This window comes from Lupinus angustifolius, chromosome LG17 (genome assembly GCF_001865875.1).
Source record: "Lupinus angustifolius cultivar Tanjil chromosome LG17, LupAngTanjil_v1.0, whole genome shotgun sequence".
Classification (NCBI taxonomy): Eukaryota; Viridiplantae; Streptophyta; class Magnoliopsida; order Fabales; family Fabaceae; genus Lupinus; species Lupinus angustifolius.
In genome coordinates this window covers 20,750,905-20,766,665 of record NC_032025.1, presented here as the reverse complement: position 1 = coordinate 20,766,665, position 15,761 = coordinate 20,750,905, and the positions used below count along the sequence as shown (strand labels likewise).

The window sequence follows — 15,761 nt, the reverse complement described above, 5'->3', positions numbered from 1 at the left end:
GGGTTCAGAAAAGACAACTCATGCAGACATCACTACTTGTGGCATGACATGATAATCAGTAATTATGTTGAAAATTGAAATGTTAACATTGTACATTAAATTTAGCAACTCAGCCATTTCCTAGTATTTCTTTGAGAAAAAGATTATGGCACACACTAAGTGTGTAAGAGTGCTCTACAATGTCAATGTATCATTCAAAATTTCACATACATTTATTATTTACTCCAAAATAAAAATAATATAAATAAATGGTTAAAAATATATTAAATATGTATAAATATTTATACTATATTACGCTCTATTTCTTTTACCTCATGATCCATCCAACTACTTAATCATTCTCAATCCTAATATTCTTTCTAAAATATATGTAACATGTAACTAACATCATATTCATTCTTATTTGGGTCTACACATTATTTTGAAATTTTTTACAACTTCCCATAAAATAAGAACATCTACTTTTTTCTCACAATAACAATTATTATTATTATTTAGGTCTCACAGTATCTACTTTTTTCCCACAAAATCTACTTCTCTCCTCCCTTTTCCTTGGTTAAGAACAACCAATAATTGTTCTTATTTAAAAATAAAAGTAAGAAAATAAGAACAATATAATGAAAAACAAAGTAACAATGTTCTTATTCCATTAAGAACAAAGCTAAGAACCATCCACATTACTCTAACCCTTCGACATAATAACTACTAGCTTCTAACTTCAATAACCCCTTTTTGCAATTATTATGTAAAAATATAGGTACAAGAAACTTAGAAAACACAGTTTTTCTCTACTATGAAATATCCTTAAATTGATCCAAAAAGATACTCGCCATTGTTTCAGAAAAAGAAAACATATACAAGTAAAGATTATATAGAATCCCCAAACCATAGACATCTGAAATATCCACACCAGCTAAACTGCCCCAAGAAAGATTACAAAATTGCCTCCTTACTATTCTAACATTCAGTAGAAACCAAACATGTACTATACAGCAGAGAAACATAAGGCAGAGTGAAGAAAATATAAATGAGAATTACATCAGAGAAGCTTATTCTGAGCAACAGCTTGGCATAGCTCATCCTCGTAGAATAGAACTCTGTTAGAAGCCAATGATTTGCACATGGGCTTTGGAATAACAGATGGCATCAAGCAACGAGTAGGGAAAGCTGACTCCGGGAAAAGAACAGCTGCAACCTGCCTCATCTCAGAAACTTTCAGGCGAGAAGGTGGCCGTGGTCCATGTCGAGGTGCTTTAGGTGTATGTGGGCTTCGAATCTTCAATGCTTTCCCATCAACCTTGCTGAAAAAGTTTATAGCATTATGAGTAACCCCGTAAAATTTGTACGAAAAAAATGATTAAAACACATACCTCAAGAAAGGCCAGCGCTCAGTAGGTCGAGGAGTCATTGTACTTAACATCTCTAGCCTAGAGCGATCCGGGGTAGTATAATTGAAATAAAACTGTCTTGCAACCACAACCTATCAATATTGGAAAGTGTTAGCCATGACGCAAGTAACCGAACCATGTCAGGTAAGCAAACATTTACTGAAAAATATTTAGGCACAGAACTTACAGCTTTTCTAACCCTTTGGGAAACATGGAAGACAGCCTTCAGTTGGTCATGGTGCAGGTGGCATATTATTTTAACCTCAAATTAGTAAAAAGAAAAGGGTTAACACAACAAAAAGAGTTGAAGCACATAAGATGGGTAATACAACAAGACATGAATGAAGCTAAACAATTGGATGCAGTAAACTGCCAATCTAAAATTTTGGAGCACACATGACACACTCTTTTGTATAAACAACTTCACTAATGTTCAGAGAGCTTGTTTAAATAAAGTTCAGGATAAATTAAAATCAGCACGAAGATTAAAATATAGGCACCCCGGTGCATAAGTCTCACATCTCGTGAGGCCAAAGGAGAGTAAATGTACATTTACCTACACAAATGGTGACAATTTTACCAGGACCCAAACATGCGACTTCCAGGTCATAAGGCGACAACATTATTGTTGTTGAGCTAAGGCTCACCCACAGTATAGAGAATAAAACCAAGAAAAAGAACCACAAATTCCCATTATACAATAACCCATGAGTGATACCAAACAGAAAACCCAACCAAAGGTACTTGAGCATGGTAGTAATTGATCATAATGAACATTTCCATTGCTGTCTGCACCTCAGCAAGACAATGGATTGAGATCCTCGACAGTTGAGGGGGGAAGTTGTACAGGATGCATTTCCTAATCCAATGTCTCAAACTTTCAGAACTATATTTTTCATTTATATTTTGTCATTCTAGGAACTATGTTTCACTGATGAGGCTGTGTGCAGATGATTCAAATCAATCTCCAGACAGGTGGAGGATGATATCACAGAAGCAAGTAACTAGTATGTCTTTTGGTACTTTTATAAGGATGGTATTGGTACAGGCTTTTAAATTCAGACAAATCATTGAAATTAACAGTTACACAAATACATAAACAAATATTGCTAAAAACAAACTCAAACCGAAAATTAGAAGCTACAGAAATAGAAGGAGCACAAGTAAATCATAGAAGTAAAAGGGGCCTAATGCTAAACAATGAACATTTGGGGAACATTGAAAATATTTCAAACATAACATCCAGAAAATTTTGAAGCAAACAATATTCAAAGCATTCTTCAAAATCAAGTTAACCAACACCTAATAATAAAAGCTAAGTTTTTCTCCACTAGATGGGGTCATAACATAAATCATTAACATAATAATATGCATCACCATTTCCAACCATAAGTGACATATATAGACAAACCATTTAAATTTAAACATTTCCTAATAATTTCACATATCCTAAGAGAGTGAGCCGCAATGCAAGCATAAGGTTATTGTTTAGTGGCCAAGAAGTCACCGGGTCAAATAATTTAAACATTATTTTCGCTTGCGTACATATACTCTCCCCGGAACCAACGGGTAGAAAACACATGCAATATGCAGTCCGTTAATTACACCGACAATAAATAATGAAAAATACGTATCAAACATAATAGCATACCATCAAATCCATGGGAAGAGACTCGAGCCTTGAATCGGAATAACAATCTTCGACTCGAGGTGTCTTTGGTGACACTAACAATCCACTCTGTTTAACCGAGTTCAGTGGAGACAACATAAGAGGACTTTTATCAAACACCTTATCCTCATGCCTATCATCACTTCCACCATTATCCTTACACTTCCTTGAATTCATAACCTCCACCCTTTTCTTCCCGAGATCAGTACAAGCCTTAGCAGAAATCGAAGCAACAAGAGCTGAAGACACCGACACCGATGCCGATGAAATAGTACCAGGTTTCAAATACTTATTACCTGAGCTTCTCAATTTTCTTCTTCCTTTCTGAACCTTCCTACTCTTATCTTTTGCTGATAATTTTCCCATACCTTCAAAAACTATATAATAAAGCTTCAATTATATAAAATCACAAATTCATAATAAGCATAACAAAAATAGATAGAAAACATGTATATAAATAAATTGAATGAAGTAGAAAGGAACCTTTGTGGTAGAGAAAGAAGAGAGTGAAATGAGAATGTTAGGGTTTTGATTTCACTTTATTTGAATTTCCCAAATTTGCCCGCCAAAATTTTCGTGAATAGTGACGTGGAGTTTCTGAACGTGAAATAGATTTGGCGACGTGGCGGATTCTGATTGGGTGGTTTTTGGTATCCTAGGTGATTGGACCCTACCTGAGTTTAATTCGGCGTGAATTTCGATAGCTTTGGTGGAAAATGGAAATAATATAACAAACAAACTTTATTTTAATTATACTTATTTAAAATATTTGGAAGGTCACTTTAATTATACTCACTTTCCCTCCATGAATATGATGTATGTATAATAAAAATTGAAGAGTTTATATAATTTTATTAAATCATTTTCTCTTTATTGTTCATGTTTAATCGTTATTAACTCTCGAAAAAATAATAATGAATGATAAATTATATATTCACTATATAATGTTTATATTAATGATGTATAGATATTAAACTCATTTTCTTTTATTGTATTATATATTTTTGGAGTAAAGATTTATACATAGAGAATTGATATATTATTAAATGCTCATTTGTCTTATCTATATTTAAATTAATAATGATTAGATATGATTGATGGATAATACAATAATAATGTAAAAATACTTTTATTATATTGGTATATACATATTTTTCTCTTTCCATGATTGAATTTATTTTGAAAATTAAAATGAGAGCTAGGAAATGAAGTAGTGGTGGTGATTTGATAGTTTTGAGTGGGAAGTGAGAAAAAGGAATAATAATAAATAATTGAATGAATGGTTGAAAGTACCGATTCGCCCTTAATTATTTCAGTACACACTCGTGAGTAACGCGCTTCATGCTTCATAGAACCAAACATTAACTAGCAAGATTGCAATAAGTATTTAGTAATTATCATGTTCATTATATATATTACATAATAGCCTTTTCACTCATGGGATGCATGTGATAATTAAATTATAGATATACCGACAGTATATTTTATATTGTCAGCAAATTATCTATGATTGTTTTATTAATTATTATTGACTTTCAAGTAAAAGTAATATAAATTAATGATAAATGATGTATTGATAATGTAAAAAATGTACACTATAAGTGCACAAATTTCAAACTCTTAAATTATTTTTATAGTACAATATTTATGTATTGTCAGTGTAATGATTTATGGATGATCAATATAATATTCATATGTGTATTACTGAAAAGTTAATGATAATTAGACATCAATGACAAATGATACAGTGACAATATATAATGTTTGTATATTGTTTGTGCGTTTATTTTTATTAATAATTATAATTTAAAATTAACTAATAAATCTATATATTAATCATAATATTCGTGGGAATGATCATGTTACGTTACAGTAGGGCTTCACATATCTATATACTACTCATCAATAATATTTCACACCGACAACAAAAAATTAACTCATAATTTTATGAGATGAGTTAATTTTTTAGCAACTGAATCAATTTTTATTAACCGAAACGAAAAATTGTAAATGTTTCCAATTTATCATACTAGAAAGTCTTCTATTTTTAAGATTATAGAGCATTTACTTTTCATATTTACTAAGTATTAAAAATATGTATTAAGAGGATATCGCTAAACTCTTCAAAAAAAAATCCAGCATAAACTTATTAGGTTTCTAACGATAAAATAAAATGATATTTATACCCAGTCTAATAAATATAACTAGAGATTATCTTCAGATTCAGAGTCCATTATTCGATATAAATCCTTACTTGTGTCAAATAAAAAAATTATTTATTTTTTAATAAAATAAAAAATTATCAAACTCCTTTTTCCCATAATCTAAACAAATTTATATATAATCTAACTGATTTAAGCAAGTTGGTATATCTCTCGGTTCACTTTATAGAGTAATAGTAAATGTAATTAAAAAAACAAATATTATTTATATTTTAGAATCAATTTTGCTAACAATTGCTGTAGAGCAATGATTAGGCATTAAAAAAATTAATTTAATAAATATTGCAGTTTTCATTAAAAACGTTGTTATTAAGTTTAATTAATTTTTGTCATTATGGTTAACAAAACTATTTTAAAATTAGGTAGACATCGTCGTCATTTAAATAAAAGAAACAGCGAATTAAATTATTTTATGCACATTATTTGGTCATACTTAAGAACATAGATACGATTTAAGGTTGTTGATATTAATTACTAAAAATTACTTAAAATACATTAAATAATGTTGTAAACTAATTTGGGATATATAGAGTAAAGAGAATATAATTTTAAAAACATTGAGAATCTTTTCGTGGGAATGAAGAACTAATATAATTTTAAAATACATTAAACAATGTGCAATATCGATTAACAGTTACATAGTTAAATAGCACCAAAGAGCTATACATATTTTGCTAATAGAATATGGTTTTTACACAAAGGGAATACAATAAAAAAATATTAAAGACCTATTTTGATCTCTTTAAACTTTTTGAAAATTAAAAATCTTAAAATAGTTCCAAAAAATACTAATGTGGATTAAATCAATCACTTTAGTATTTTTTTATGACATCTAATAAAGACTATTTTAACTAACGTTTATAATATTTGAACACTAATTTAAATTTTTAACTTAGTATCATTAGAAATAAACTTTCTATATCTTTTTCCATGGATCATTTACTCATACTCAAAAAAATTGGATTATAGATCCCATTCCAAATGATCTGATTTATAATTTGTAAATTAAATTTGTCAATTTAGAATTGATTTTTTTGGATACAAAATACGATAATATATATTTAATATTCCTCACATCATTTGTCGAGAGTAGATGCGAAAATTTATAAAAACCAACATTGTTTGACATTTTTCTCCCATACATATCACCATGCCATATGAATAGCCTTAATTTGAAACGAATCTAGTTGGTCTTGAAATTTGATATATGTCCCTATTGAGCATATCTCAATCCCGATTAATCATGTTGAACACTTTTTTATTATAAATTGAATCACTTAAAGCTATATATGCAAGATCGTGTGATTTCTTTATATGTAATTTCCCATGATTGAGTTTTCAAGTTTGAGTGTTATACATGGTTGGAAATGACATAAATCAATGCTTAGATATGAATAATGTGTATATATATATATATATTATATTTATGATGGGGATTAACTTGTGAACTGCAAGTTAGTTTGGTTTCAATCAATATGTTTTTTTAGTTATTGGATTGAATAGTTCATAATTTTATCCATCAAATTTGTGAATAGTTACCATTGTTGTTTAATATTAAAGATATTTTAGAGGTTATTATTAATGCAAGAAAAATAGGTGTGAGTAGAAGACCTGAAAAACTTACCATTTAGAATCAAATGAGAATGAGGGCATATTGTTTAAAAGACTTCAAGAGAAAGAAGTAATGATTAATTGGAAGGTATATTGTGGGAAAATGCTTTCCATGTATGAATCATTATATGAAGCCACCCTCAAAGTGTTAAGACACATAAGGATAAATCTCATTTCCCTTTGATTCTCCTAGTAGTTTAATATCATAGAATATGCTAGAAGTACTTAGAGTTATAATGGTTATTTTTAAGGTTGTTTTTACTATGTTGTTCTTATTTTCTGATTTTTGTTCTTAAATAAGAACAATTCTTAGTTGTTCTTAGCCAAAGGAAAGTGAAGAGAAAGGTAGATGTTGTGTAAAAAATAGATATTGTGAGACCCAAATAAAAATAAGAATCATGTTTATCATTGTGAGAAAAAAAGTATATCTTGTTCTTATTTTACAAAAAATTGTAATAAACTATAAAATAATATATGTGACCTAAATAAGAATGAAATTGTTATTTTCAACTGGAGATGGTAACCAATAATGAATGTGCCTCTCATGATGTGGCATATAAGTTGACAATTTTCACGTAAAGAATATAAAACTCCTACTTTATAAGAGAGCAATCATGCATACATTATATGTTATAAGAAGAGAGCATATTTGATGTCCCGTAAAATGTACCACGACTTGTGATTGGTTAAAAAAAATATTTAAATTAAAATTTTAATAATTAATTATTTTTCTGATCAATCATAATCAATGACACATGAAGTAGTATATTATTTTGGGACATCAAATGTCCATGTAAGGAAGGTTGTGGAGTTTGAGGAAAGTATTCATGAATCAAAATTGCATATGGATGAAAATAAGGAAAGTCTATAATAGTATGAAAATAGTCTCTCCCAACATTATGTTTAACTTATTTTCAGAAATAATTTTTTTCATAAGCAATATATTCTACAAACCTATTTTTTTTAACAATTGGGCCATTTTGAGCAAGGTTGATAAAAATTGTCATCTTTGTCAACTTGGAATAACTCTTATTTCACATACCCAAAGAGTTTTTTATTTATATGTAAAAGGCAAGTTTGTGAAAATAGAGAAGTTGATGCTTCCATGTGTTGAAGTTATTGTTTTGCTTCATATGTTGTTTTTGTTTACTACAAAATTTGGATTGGCAACATAAAATCATTGTTATTTTTGTGTATTTATATTTTAAATTTTAAGCAATATAATTTATTAGTATTGTTATTAGAATGTGGTTTTTAATTTCTTGGTGTTTTGTTGTAATCATGGTAGTACACATGCTATTCTGTATGACATTTTCAAGTTATGAATGACTTAACTAATTATGATTCAAGTATATCAAATAAGGATATCTACCCTTTTTGGGCTTCATTGCATGCTATTCTTTTCTTGGTACATCTTATCGTCATATGAGTAAAGAAATAATCTCTTTTGGATGCATGACTATACCTCCTAACAAATATCATTCGTAGAAATCGAATTTTTGACTTTTATTGTTATCCTGATGATTTAACGGCACCTTACACCACCAAACCAACTTATATATAACAACACGTTCAATATACACTAATGTTTTCTATACTTAAAATTTTGAGTTATTAAAAGTCTACTGGCAAATTATGAGAAAGAAAATGCTTAAAAATCATGAAATATATTTGTATCATAATTCTAAAAAAAATCATTTATTTTTTTCATATCTAAAATTCAACTCATAAATAATGAAATAATCATCATTTTGTGAATTTAAATATTATAAATTTCATGTAATAAAAAATAAAAGTAATAAAACCCAAAAGATATAGTACTAAAATAAAACTAATATATAACAAATAACCAAAACAATATTAGTAAAAAGAACGAGTCATGGACTAATAAATTTTTAAAATTTACTCTCTCAATCCTATCCATTAATCCATTAATTTTAGGGATAATAACTACTCTAATAACAAAATATCCCAACCAATCTAAATTGATTGGTTATTGGATATAGAATGTGATCATAATTTTTGATATGATATGATAATCCCTATATAAACACCAAAGGGTGAAGCTTCTCACTATCTCATAGTTCATTCATTGATTGATTCTTGAACATGGCATCAACAAGGAAGATAACACTTAAGAGTTTAGATGGTGAAGCTTTTGAGATTGATGAAGCTGTTGCATTGGAATCTCAAACAATCAAACACATGATTGAAGATGGTTATTCTGATAATTGTATCCCATTGCCAAATGTTAATAGCAATATACTTTCTAAAGTAATTCAATATTGCAACAAGCATGTTGCTACTAACCCCATTCATGATCTTAAGGCTTGGGATGCTGATTTTCTTAACGTTGATAACTCCACTCTCTATGATATCATTCTTGTGAGTTCTCTTTCTTTTCTTCTTTTTTAAAGATTCTATCTTGTTTTGTGATAAGCAATTTAGGATTTTGAATTTGATTTTTTATTGTTATGACCGTTGGATTGTTTTCTCTTCTTTAGGGTTAGGGTTTTTGAGAATGGGTATTTTGGTAATTTTGATTATGTGGGTATCTTGGTATTTTTTTTACTGTTTTGGGTTTATGTTCTTTTGTGACTTAATGATTGCTTTTGATGTTTCTTCTTTGGTTATGTTTTGATCCTTTGTTTTTCTTTGTTCTTTTTAAGAATGTTTTCATGTAAGCAAAAAGCATAGCTTATTTGTGTTTTTATATGTTTTTATGATATTTATGATTACGTACACTGTTTGCTGCCCTGCAATGTATTTATATTATGCTGATGATCATCATCATCATCTGGTGAGATTGTTGTTGTATTTGTTGCCTTTTTCCAATTTTCTAGAAACAACCTCTTTGTCTGCGAGGATAAGTCGGCAGCGTATATTTACACTCCCTAGACCCCACTAGGTGGGAGCCTCATACATCGGCCTATCTCAGTCATCTTGCGTCCATGTTGCCCTATAATGATATGTCATTGAGTTCTTAAGTTTTCCATTTCAGGCTGCTAACTACTTGAATATCAAGAGCCTTTTGGACTTGACCTGTCAGACAGTTGCAGACATGATCAAGGGCAATACTCCAGCCGAAATTCGCAAGATCTTCAACATCAAGAATGACTTTACCCCCGAGGAAGAGGACAAACTGCGTCGAGAGAACCCATGGGCTTTCGAACGGCGTCGAGAGAACCCATGGGCTTTCGAATGACTTGTTAGGCAGTGTTTGGTTTGCCTATTTTTATGCTTTAGTTAATAATAAATTACAAAGGTGTCGCATTGTTTACCTTTGTGTAATAAGCTTATGGAACCTCTGTTTATTTTCCTGACTCTGTTTCTGTTTATTATGTTCATGTTTTTTATAAGCTTCCAATAAACAGCATATTTCCACAATATAATACCACAAAAGCCCTTGAAACTATTGATATGTTTCCTTTTTACATGCCGTTCTAATCAAAGCTAATTAGTGTATCAACATTACAACAACAACCAAGCCTTAATCTCATATAGCATGAAAATAAGTATCCTCCACCTTGGATAAAAAAACAGTAATAACTTGCTTGGAAGGGAAACATACAAATGGCATTTACACTGGAATATCATGAGTAAAAATCTTACACATTCTACACAACTAAACTATAGAGAAGCAAAAATGAAAGGTGCTCTCTAATATCATATCAACATGTAGAGAAAGAATATGAGCGCAAAATTTTAGCATGAAGTACCACTGCCCCATACAAATGAAAGATAGTAGAATATGTAAACAAAACAAAATAAAAAAAGTCCAAAGCTAGTTTGGAGTGAAGTATGGCTATAATGTGTTGGTGATGCAATTGACCTCAGAGAATTGCTTTTGGTCTTCCTAGTTGAACCAGCATTACCAAGCCCAGCGGCCACAGCAGGAGGCACGGTATCTGAGTGTGGTCTTGTTGGGATAGCATTATGATCCTCAATTTCATAACCTGTTGGAGGGCTCAAAACATGACCATTAATTTTATTTTAGCTCAGAGACTGACTATTAATCTGGGCATATATAGCTAACAAATTGGAGAACGATAGCTACCAGAAGAAAATAAAAACTTACAGTCAAACTTCTTCCATCCCAAGATGAGCTTTTCCCGGTCAAATACTACACGGTAGCCAGTCATGAAGTTTTCTGCAAACAACATTAGAAGCAGAGGCATAAGCACTCGTAAATATCATTCGGTTGAACAATACGAGAATGAGCATATATGATGCATCACTTTGATTTAAAGGAAAAATGCAAAGCTGCACTGATATCAAGACATCAGTCAAAAACCCTCTAACATTTTTGTTTTTAGTCTCAAGTAAAATTTATTTCTTAAGCTTGGTCCGAATTATATTTAATTCACTTCAGGTTCATAGAACACGGCCAATTACGAATGCATCATATTCAGAAAGAAGGAAACTTACGTCCAATTATGTTTAGTTCAGCACTCTTGACAACTGCCAGGCAATATATAAGTTCACTCTGCAAAATAATAAGGGAGGGAAAACCTTTAATTATTATACGTTCTAAAGATAAACAAGCATGCATAGATTGTTTTCCAGCTTGCACTACCACCTGAGTAGAGATAATTATTATTGGGTCATAAACAGCAAAGTGGCTTCCACTTCCCATAGTTAGACTCATACTAGGTATCAAGCTAGTATTTGCATCAGGACTGTCCAACATAACGAACAATTTTTAGCTTTGAAAGCAAAAACAGCTAAAATTATTTATAAATAATGATAATTATATGACCTCATATCATAACAATATTCGAAAGGGATTCTTGAATCAGATGGATGCCGCCTATCTTGTACTTGAGAATGAAACTGCAACATAAATACTTTGGTAAGTTTGTGTTCAAAATACATCTAGCTAAATATAAGCAGATTTCATGCCTGTTTAGTACGTACACTCTTAGAAAGCCTTGTATATGTTGGATCAACCAAGTATGTAAAAGACGTCCCAGAGTCAAAAAGAGCAGTGAATTTCGCATCGATTAGAGTCGTTCCTACACGAACTTGAGTGACTGTGATGTTATAGGTAGGGCTGTGAGATGTGTCCAAACATAAGAGGTGATATTTTTGAAAGCGTCAATCTTACTTTATATTCAGATAATCAGAGGCAAGTAACAGGGAATTACCACTTACTGTGTTGGGTTCAGATTAAATGGAGTCTCTTCTTGATCAACACTACCCTTGTCACCAAAACTTATCCTTCCCATGCCATCACGTCCAAAACACATGGAGAATGAATCTGCTGTAAAGCCTTCCCGGGACAGCATGCTAGGAACTGATATTTTTTCCATCCCAAGCCCAAACAAACCGTTGGGTGCAGCAACATCTAAAAACGAACCACTCTGAACTTGTCCACAGCTGCAACACACGTATTGCAATTTTATTTCCAGCTATTACATGTATAAGTGATTAAAGGAGAAAGGGAAAACATAAAACGAGCCAGAAAGCTAAACGCATTTAGGCTCATATCAATTTTAGTATTATAACAAGAAAACTAACCCAAATATAACATTTGCCTCAACAAGGTCATGGTGATGATTATCTTCTTTTGTTAAGTGCAGAACATCCTCCACAAGTATTCCTGACGTAGAAGTTTCAGCGGAGACATAAGAGACCATGTACGGGCAATTGCTGAATGTCCCAAGGCATTGGTTGCGATGCATGCACAGACTGTTGTTACAAGTGACATTTCTGCTGGTTGAAGATCCATTAGGATTATATATACTAAGGTCAAAATCCTGCCATAATAACAAGTCTTATTCAAAAACAAAGCCGTGGTGACAAGATGCCTGATAATATTTTAGAATCATTGTTCTCATATCATAGAAAGCTCACACTCCTCAAGACATTTTTCACATAAGAGGGAAATAACTTGAAAAGGGGAAAAGGAAAATGAGCAATAGCCAGTAGAGAAACACATTATAATTACAAGTAATCTAGAGATACAATACAAGTAAAAGTCACAATTTAACAAGAACAAGAGAGGGCATACAGAAGCCAAGGCCGATGCAAAAGCTGTGCCTTCAGTAGCTGCACATCTGGTGCAATCACAGGGTACCCAGAACAGGTCACTTCCTGTATCAAGCGCCACCATGAACTTCACTCCCGGTGTCCCCAGTTGAACAGTAGTATAATGCAAACTGTAAGAATCTCCAAAATAAAAAATCAATATAAAAAACATAGATTAAAGATAACCAGGAAGCATATTTAATATGTATATATTTGCAAAGTTATACTCATCTCCCTCGAAGTTTTACAAAATCTCACTCGGCATCTTGATCTTTCAGAAATTACACTGACCCCCTTAAGAGTTATGCTGTCAATTTTCATTATAATTTTATACATGACCGTTGTGATTTATATTATCAATACACTTACACCCCCTTACAACATAAACTTCAAGAGAGATCATTGCAATTTCTGTAACAATAAGGTTGTTATTTAGCCTAAACATCAAGAAAGGTCAGGACTAGGAGTTAAAAGTAGGCTAATTCAAGAAGGTCCCCTAGTAAACAATTTCATCTAATAAAATGTATTACTTTACTAAAAACCATTAAGAAATCTCGCATTCGAATCACATATAATTTCTTTTCGATACATTAAAAAGTATTATGACTTAGTTCCATCCATGTTGCCAACCCAACTTAGTAGAATAAAGACTTGGTTATCGTTGTACATTAAAAAATCGAACTTTCAGCAATTTCCACAGTATATCCATTAACTTAACCAGTAGACTATACAGTTTAACTAAGAACAATATGAGCAGCCAACTGCAAATAGATGTATGCAGCCTTATCACAGTCTGTTTCAATGATTTAAACTCGTGACCTCTTGTCAGCTGCAACAACAATCATATCATTGCGCCGAGACCGACTCTCATTAACTAAGAACAATATGGGCAGCCGACTGCAAATAGATGTATGCAGCCTTATCAGAGTTTGTTTCAATGATTTAAACTCGTGACCTCTTGTCAGCTGCAACAACAATCATATCATTGCGCCGAGATCGACTCTCATTAACTAATAACAATATGGGTAGCCGGCTGCAGCCTTATCACAGACTGTTTCAATGATTTAAACTCGTGACCTCTTGCCAGCAGCAATAACAATCTTATCATTGCGCCGAGACTGACTTTCATTAACTAATAACAATATGGGCAGCCGGCTGCAAATAGATGTATGCAGCCTTATCACAGACTGTTTCAATGATTTAAACTCGTGAATAACAATCTTATCGTTGCGCCGAAACTGATTCTCATTAACTAAGAACAAACATAAAGAGATAAAAGAATTGAACATACAATCCGAGAGAGCTGATCCGAAAGGTGGAGTTGCCATCAGAGAATGCAAGTCCAGGTTCAAATTCAGAAAGCTTGCGACCGCGAAGAAAGCGGTCGCGATCAGCTAACTGAGCATAGTATTCAAATGTTCCCTTCTCCGGCCAGTGATTGGCCGGAGAAGGAATTCCGGTGGTTGTCTGTGACCACTTTTTGACAGGCTCAGAGAAGCGGTGGTGCATTGTGAAGGTGAATACACGAGCATCATCGTTGAAAGAGTGAGAAATGGAGAAGAAGAATATGAAGATGATAATGATTGGGAAGAAATTGAGCATTTTTTTGTGAGATTGAAAATTTCTAGGGTTTTGGGAAATGAGAAAGAGAAAGTTGTGAGATCTTGAAACAGTGAATGAAGATAGAAAGCCATGTGAGTGGGTCCCACAACGCTTCCGTTATGACGGTTAGTGACGGTTGCAATATTCATTGGCGCGGTTCTGTTCCGTTTCCTTCAATCACTCACTTTAGTTTTTTTTTTTTAAATATTATTGTTATTATTATGAGTTGAATTTTTTTCAGTTTCTCACGTGTATCCTCGCACCGGAGACTCAACGTTTTTTAAAAATTGATTGTAAGCATAATTATTGATATGTCTTTCAAATTTTAATATCATTTATTGTTTAACCTGACAAAATTTAAACTGAATTGATGTATTCATTTTCGTTAGCTTCAGTTTTACATGCGTACATAAATTAAAATATATTTGCATGAAATTAATAAGTGATTGAATAGAATTATATATAGTTTATATAACTAACATTACTATATATACTCTAACATTTTAGAGTTAATTTCATGTATTTTTTAATGATACGTTTTGCTGGTTGAGTTTTGAATATAAATGTAGTGATAATGAAGACTTAAGAGTCGTGAAATAATGAATGACACAACTTTGAAGATTTCATTTTTCCTTCATTTTCCTCAAAGATTCAACCTGTGAACATATCATAAGATGAAGAGTATAAAATATTAGTCTGGGTTATAAACAAGTAAGGGATAAAGACTTCATTTTTCACTTCTTTTTCTTCAAAGACTCAACTCAGGAAGAAATCCTAAAATGAAGAATATAAAATATTAATCTGGGTCATAAACAAGTAACAGATAAAGACTATAATTAAAGAATGGAACTACACAAATTCCACCACCAACAAAAATGGAAAGTGTTACAAAGTGAAATTAGGAGCAGCATTATGACAATACCTTTAAGATAAGTCAGTAGCAAAAGTTAAGTTTCTTGCTTTTCTGCAAATTTAGTTCTTCTATCATTGTCTATTAACTAATAAGGTCACACATATTGTCATTGAATATGTCATCGACATCGGTCAGAAAAATACTTAATGGTTAAACTTCTAACTTCAATACATTTTTCAACCAATCATAACTAATGACACCCGAAAAAAACCTTACTATATTCTAATTATCCTCTTTCTGACTACAACAACCCCCCAAATTTATCTGAGAGTTTAGTTCTAGATAATGGTGAAACAAGTTCCACTTGATGAATAAACTCAACATCA

General features: G+C 31.6%; 3 protein-coding genes across 4 annotated transcripts; 1 reads left to right on the top strand and 2 right to left on the bottom strand.

The window, feature by feature from the left end:
• On the bottom strand, positions 771–3,570 carry LOC109330556 (F-box protein At4g35930). Of its 2 annotated transcripts, XM_019564786.1 has the most exons (5): positions 3,541–3,570; positions 3,040–3,433; positions 1,576–1,650; positions 1,371–1,480; positions 1,024–1,301 (listed from the first exon to the last, which is right to left on the bottom strand). In XM_019564786.1, exons 2-5 carry the CDS (start codon positions 3,421–3,423, stop codon positions 1,040–1,042), a joined length of 831 nt encoding a protein of 276 aa, XP_019420331.1. In that variant the 5' UTR covers positions 3,424–3,433; positions 3,541–3,570; the 3' UTR covers positions 1,024–1,039. The 2 variants fall into 2 exon arrangements, with proteins under 2 accessions (XP_019420332.1, XP_019420331.1); XM_019564787.1 differs by lacking the exon at positions 3,541–3,570 and having other exon boundaries at positions 771–1,301; positions 3,040–3,423.
• Positions 8,987–10,283, top strand: LOC109331204 (SKP1-like protein 1A). The gene is made up of 2 exons (XM_019565564.1): positions 8,987–9,275; positions 9,892–10,283. Exons 1-2 carry the CDS (start codon positions 9,000–9,002, stop codon positions 10,093–10,095), a joined length of 480 nt encoding a protein of 159 aa, XP_019421109.1. The 5' UTR covers positions 8,987–8,999; the 3' UTR covers positions 10,096–10,283.
• Positions 10,547–14,619, bottom strand: LOC109331201 (aspartyl protease family protein 1). Its single transcript, XM_019565560.1, has 10 exons — positions 14,212–14,619; positions 12,904–13,051; positions 12,411–12,649; positions 12,045–12,269; positions 11,808–11,943; positions 11,650–11,723; positions 11,470–11,569; positions 11,319–11,376; positions 10,969–11,040; positions 10,547–10,846 (listed from the first exon to the last, which is right to left on the bottom strand). Exons 1-10 carry the CDS (start codon positions 14,520–14,522, stop codon positions 10,596–10,598), a joined length of 1,614 nt encoding a protein of 537 aa, XP_019421105.1. The 5' UTR covers positions 14,523–14,619; the 3' UTR covers positions 10,547–10,595.

Coding starts and splice junctions, on each gene's coding strand:
- LOC109330556 (XM_019564786.1), bottom strand. CDS start 3,423: ATGGGAAAATTATCAGCAAAAGATAAGAGTAGGAAGGTTCAGAAAGGA. Junction 1,651..3,039: donor CTCTTCCCATGGATTTGATG/GTATGCTATTAT, acceptor TACTAATTTGAG/GTTAAAATAATATGCCACCT. Junction 1,481..1,575: donor CCCAAAGGGTTAGAAAAGCT/GTAAGTTCTGTG, acceptor CAATATTGATAG/GTTGTGGTTGCAAGACAGTT.
- LOC109331201 (XM_019565560.1), bottom strand. CDS start 14,522: ATGCTCAATTTCTTCCCAATCATTATCATCTTCATATTCTTCTTCTCC. Junction 13,052..14,211: donor CGGATCAGCTCTCTCGGATT/GTATGTTCAATT, acceptor AGATTCTTACAG/TTTGCATTATACTACTGTTC. Junction 11,041..11,318: donor TGAACTAAACATAATTGGAC/GTAAGTTTCCTT, acceptor TGTTGTTTGCAG/AAAACTTCATGACTGGCTAC.
- LOC109331204 (XM_019565564.1), top strand. CDS start 9,000: ATGGCATCAACAAGGAAGATAACACTTAAGAGTTTAGATGGTGAAGCT. Junction 9,276..9,891: donor CTCTCTATGATATCATTCTT/GTGAGTTCTCTT, acceptor TTTCCATTTCAG/GCTGCTAACTACTTGAATAT.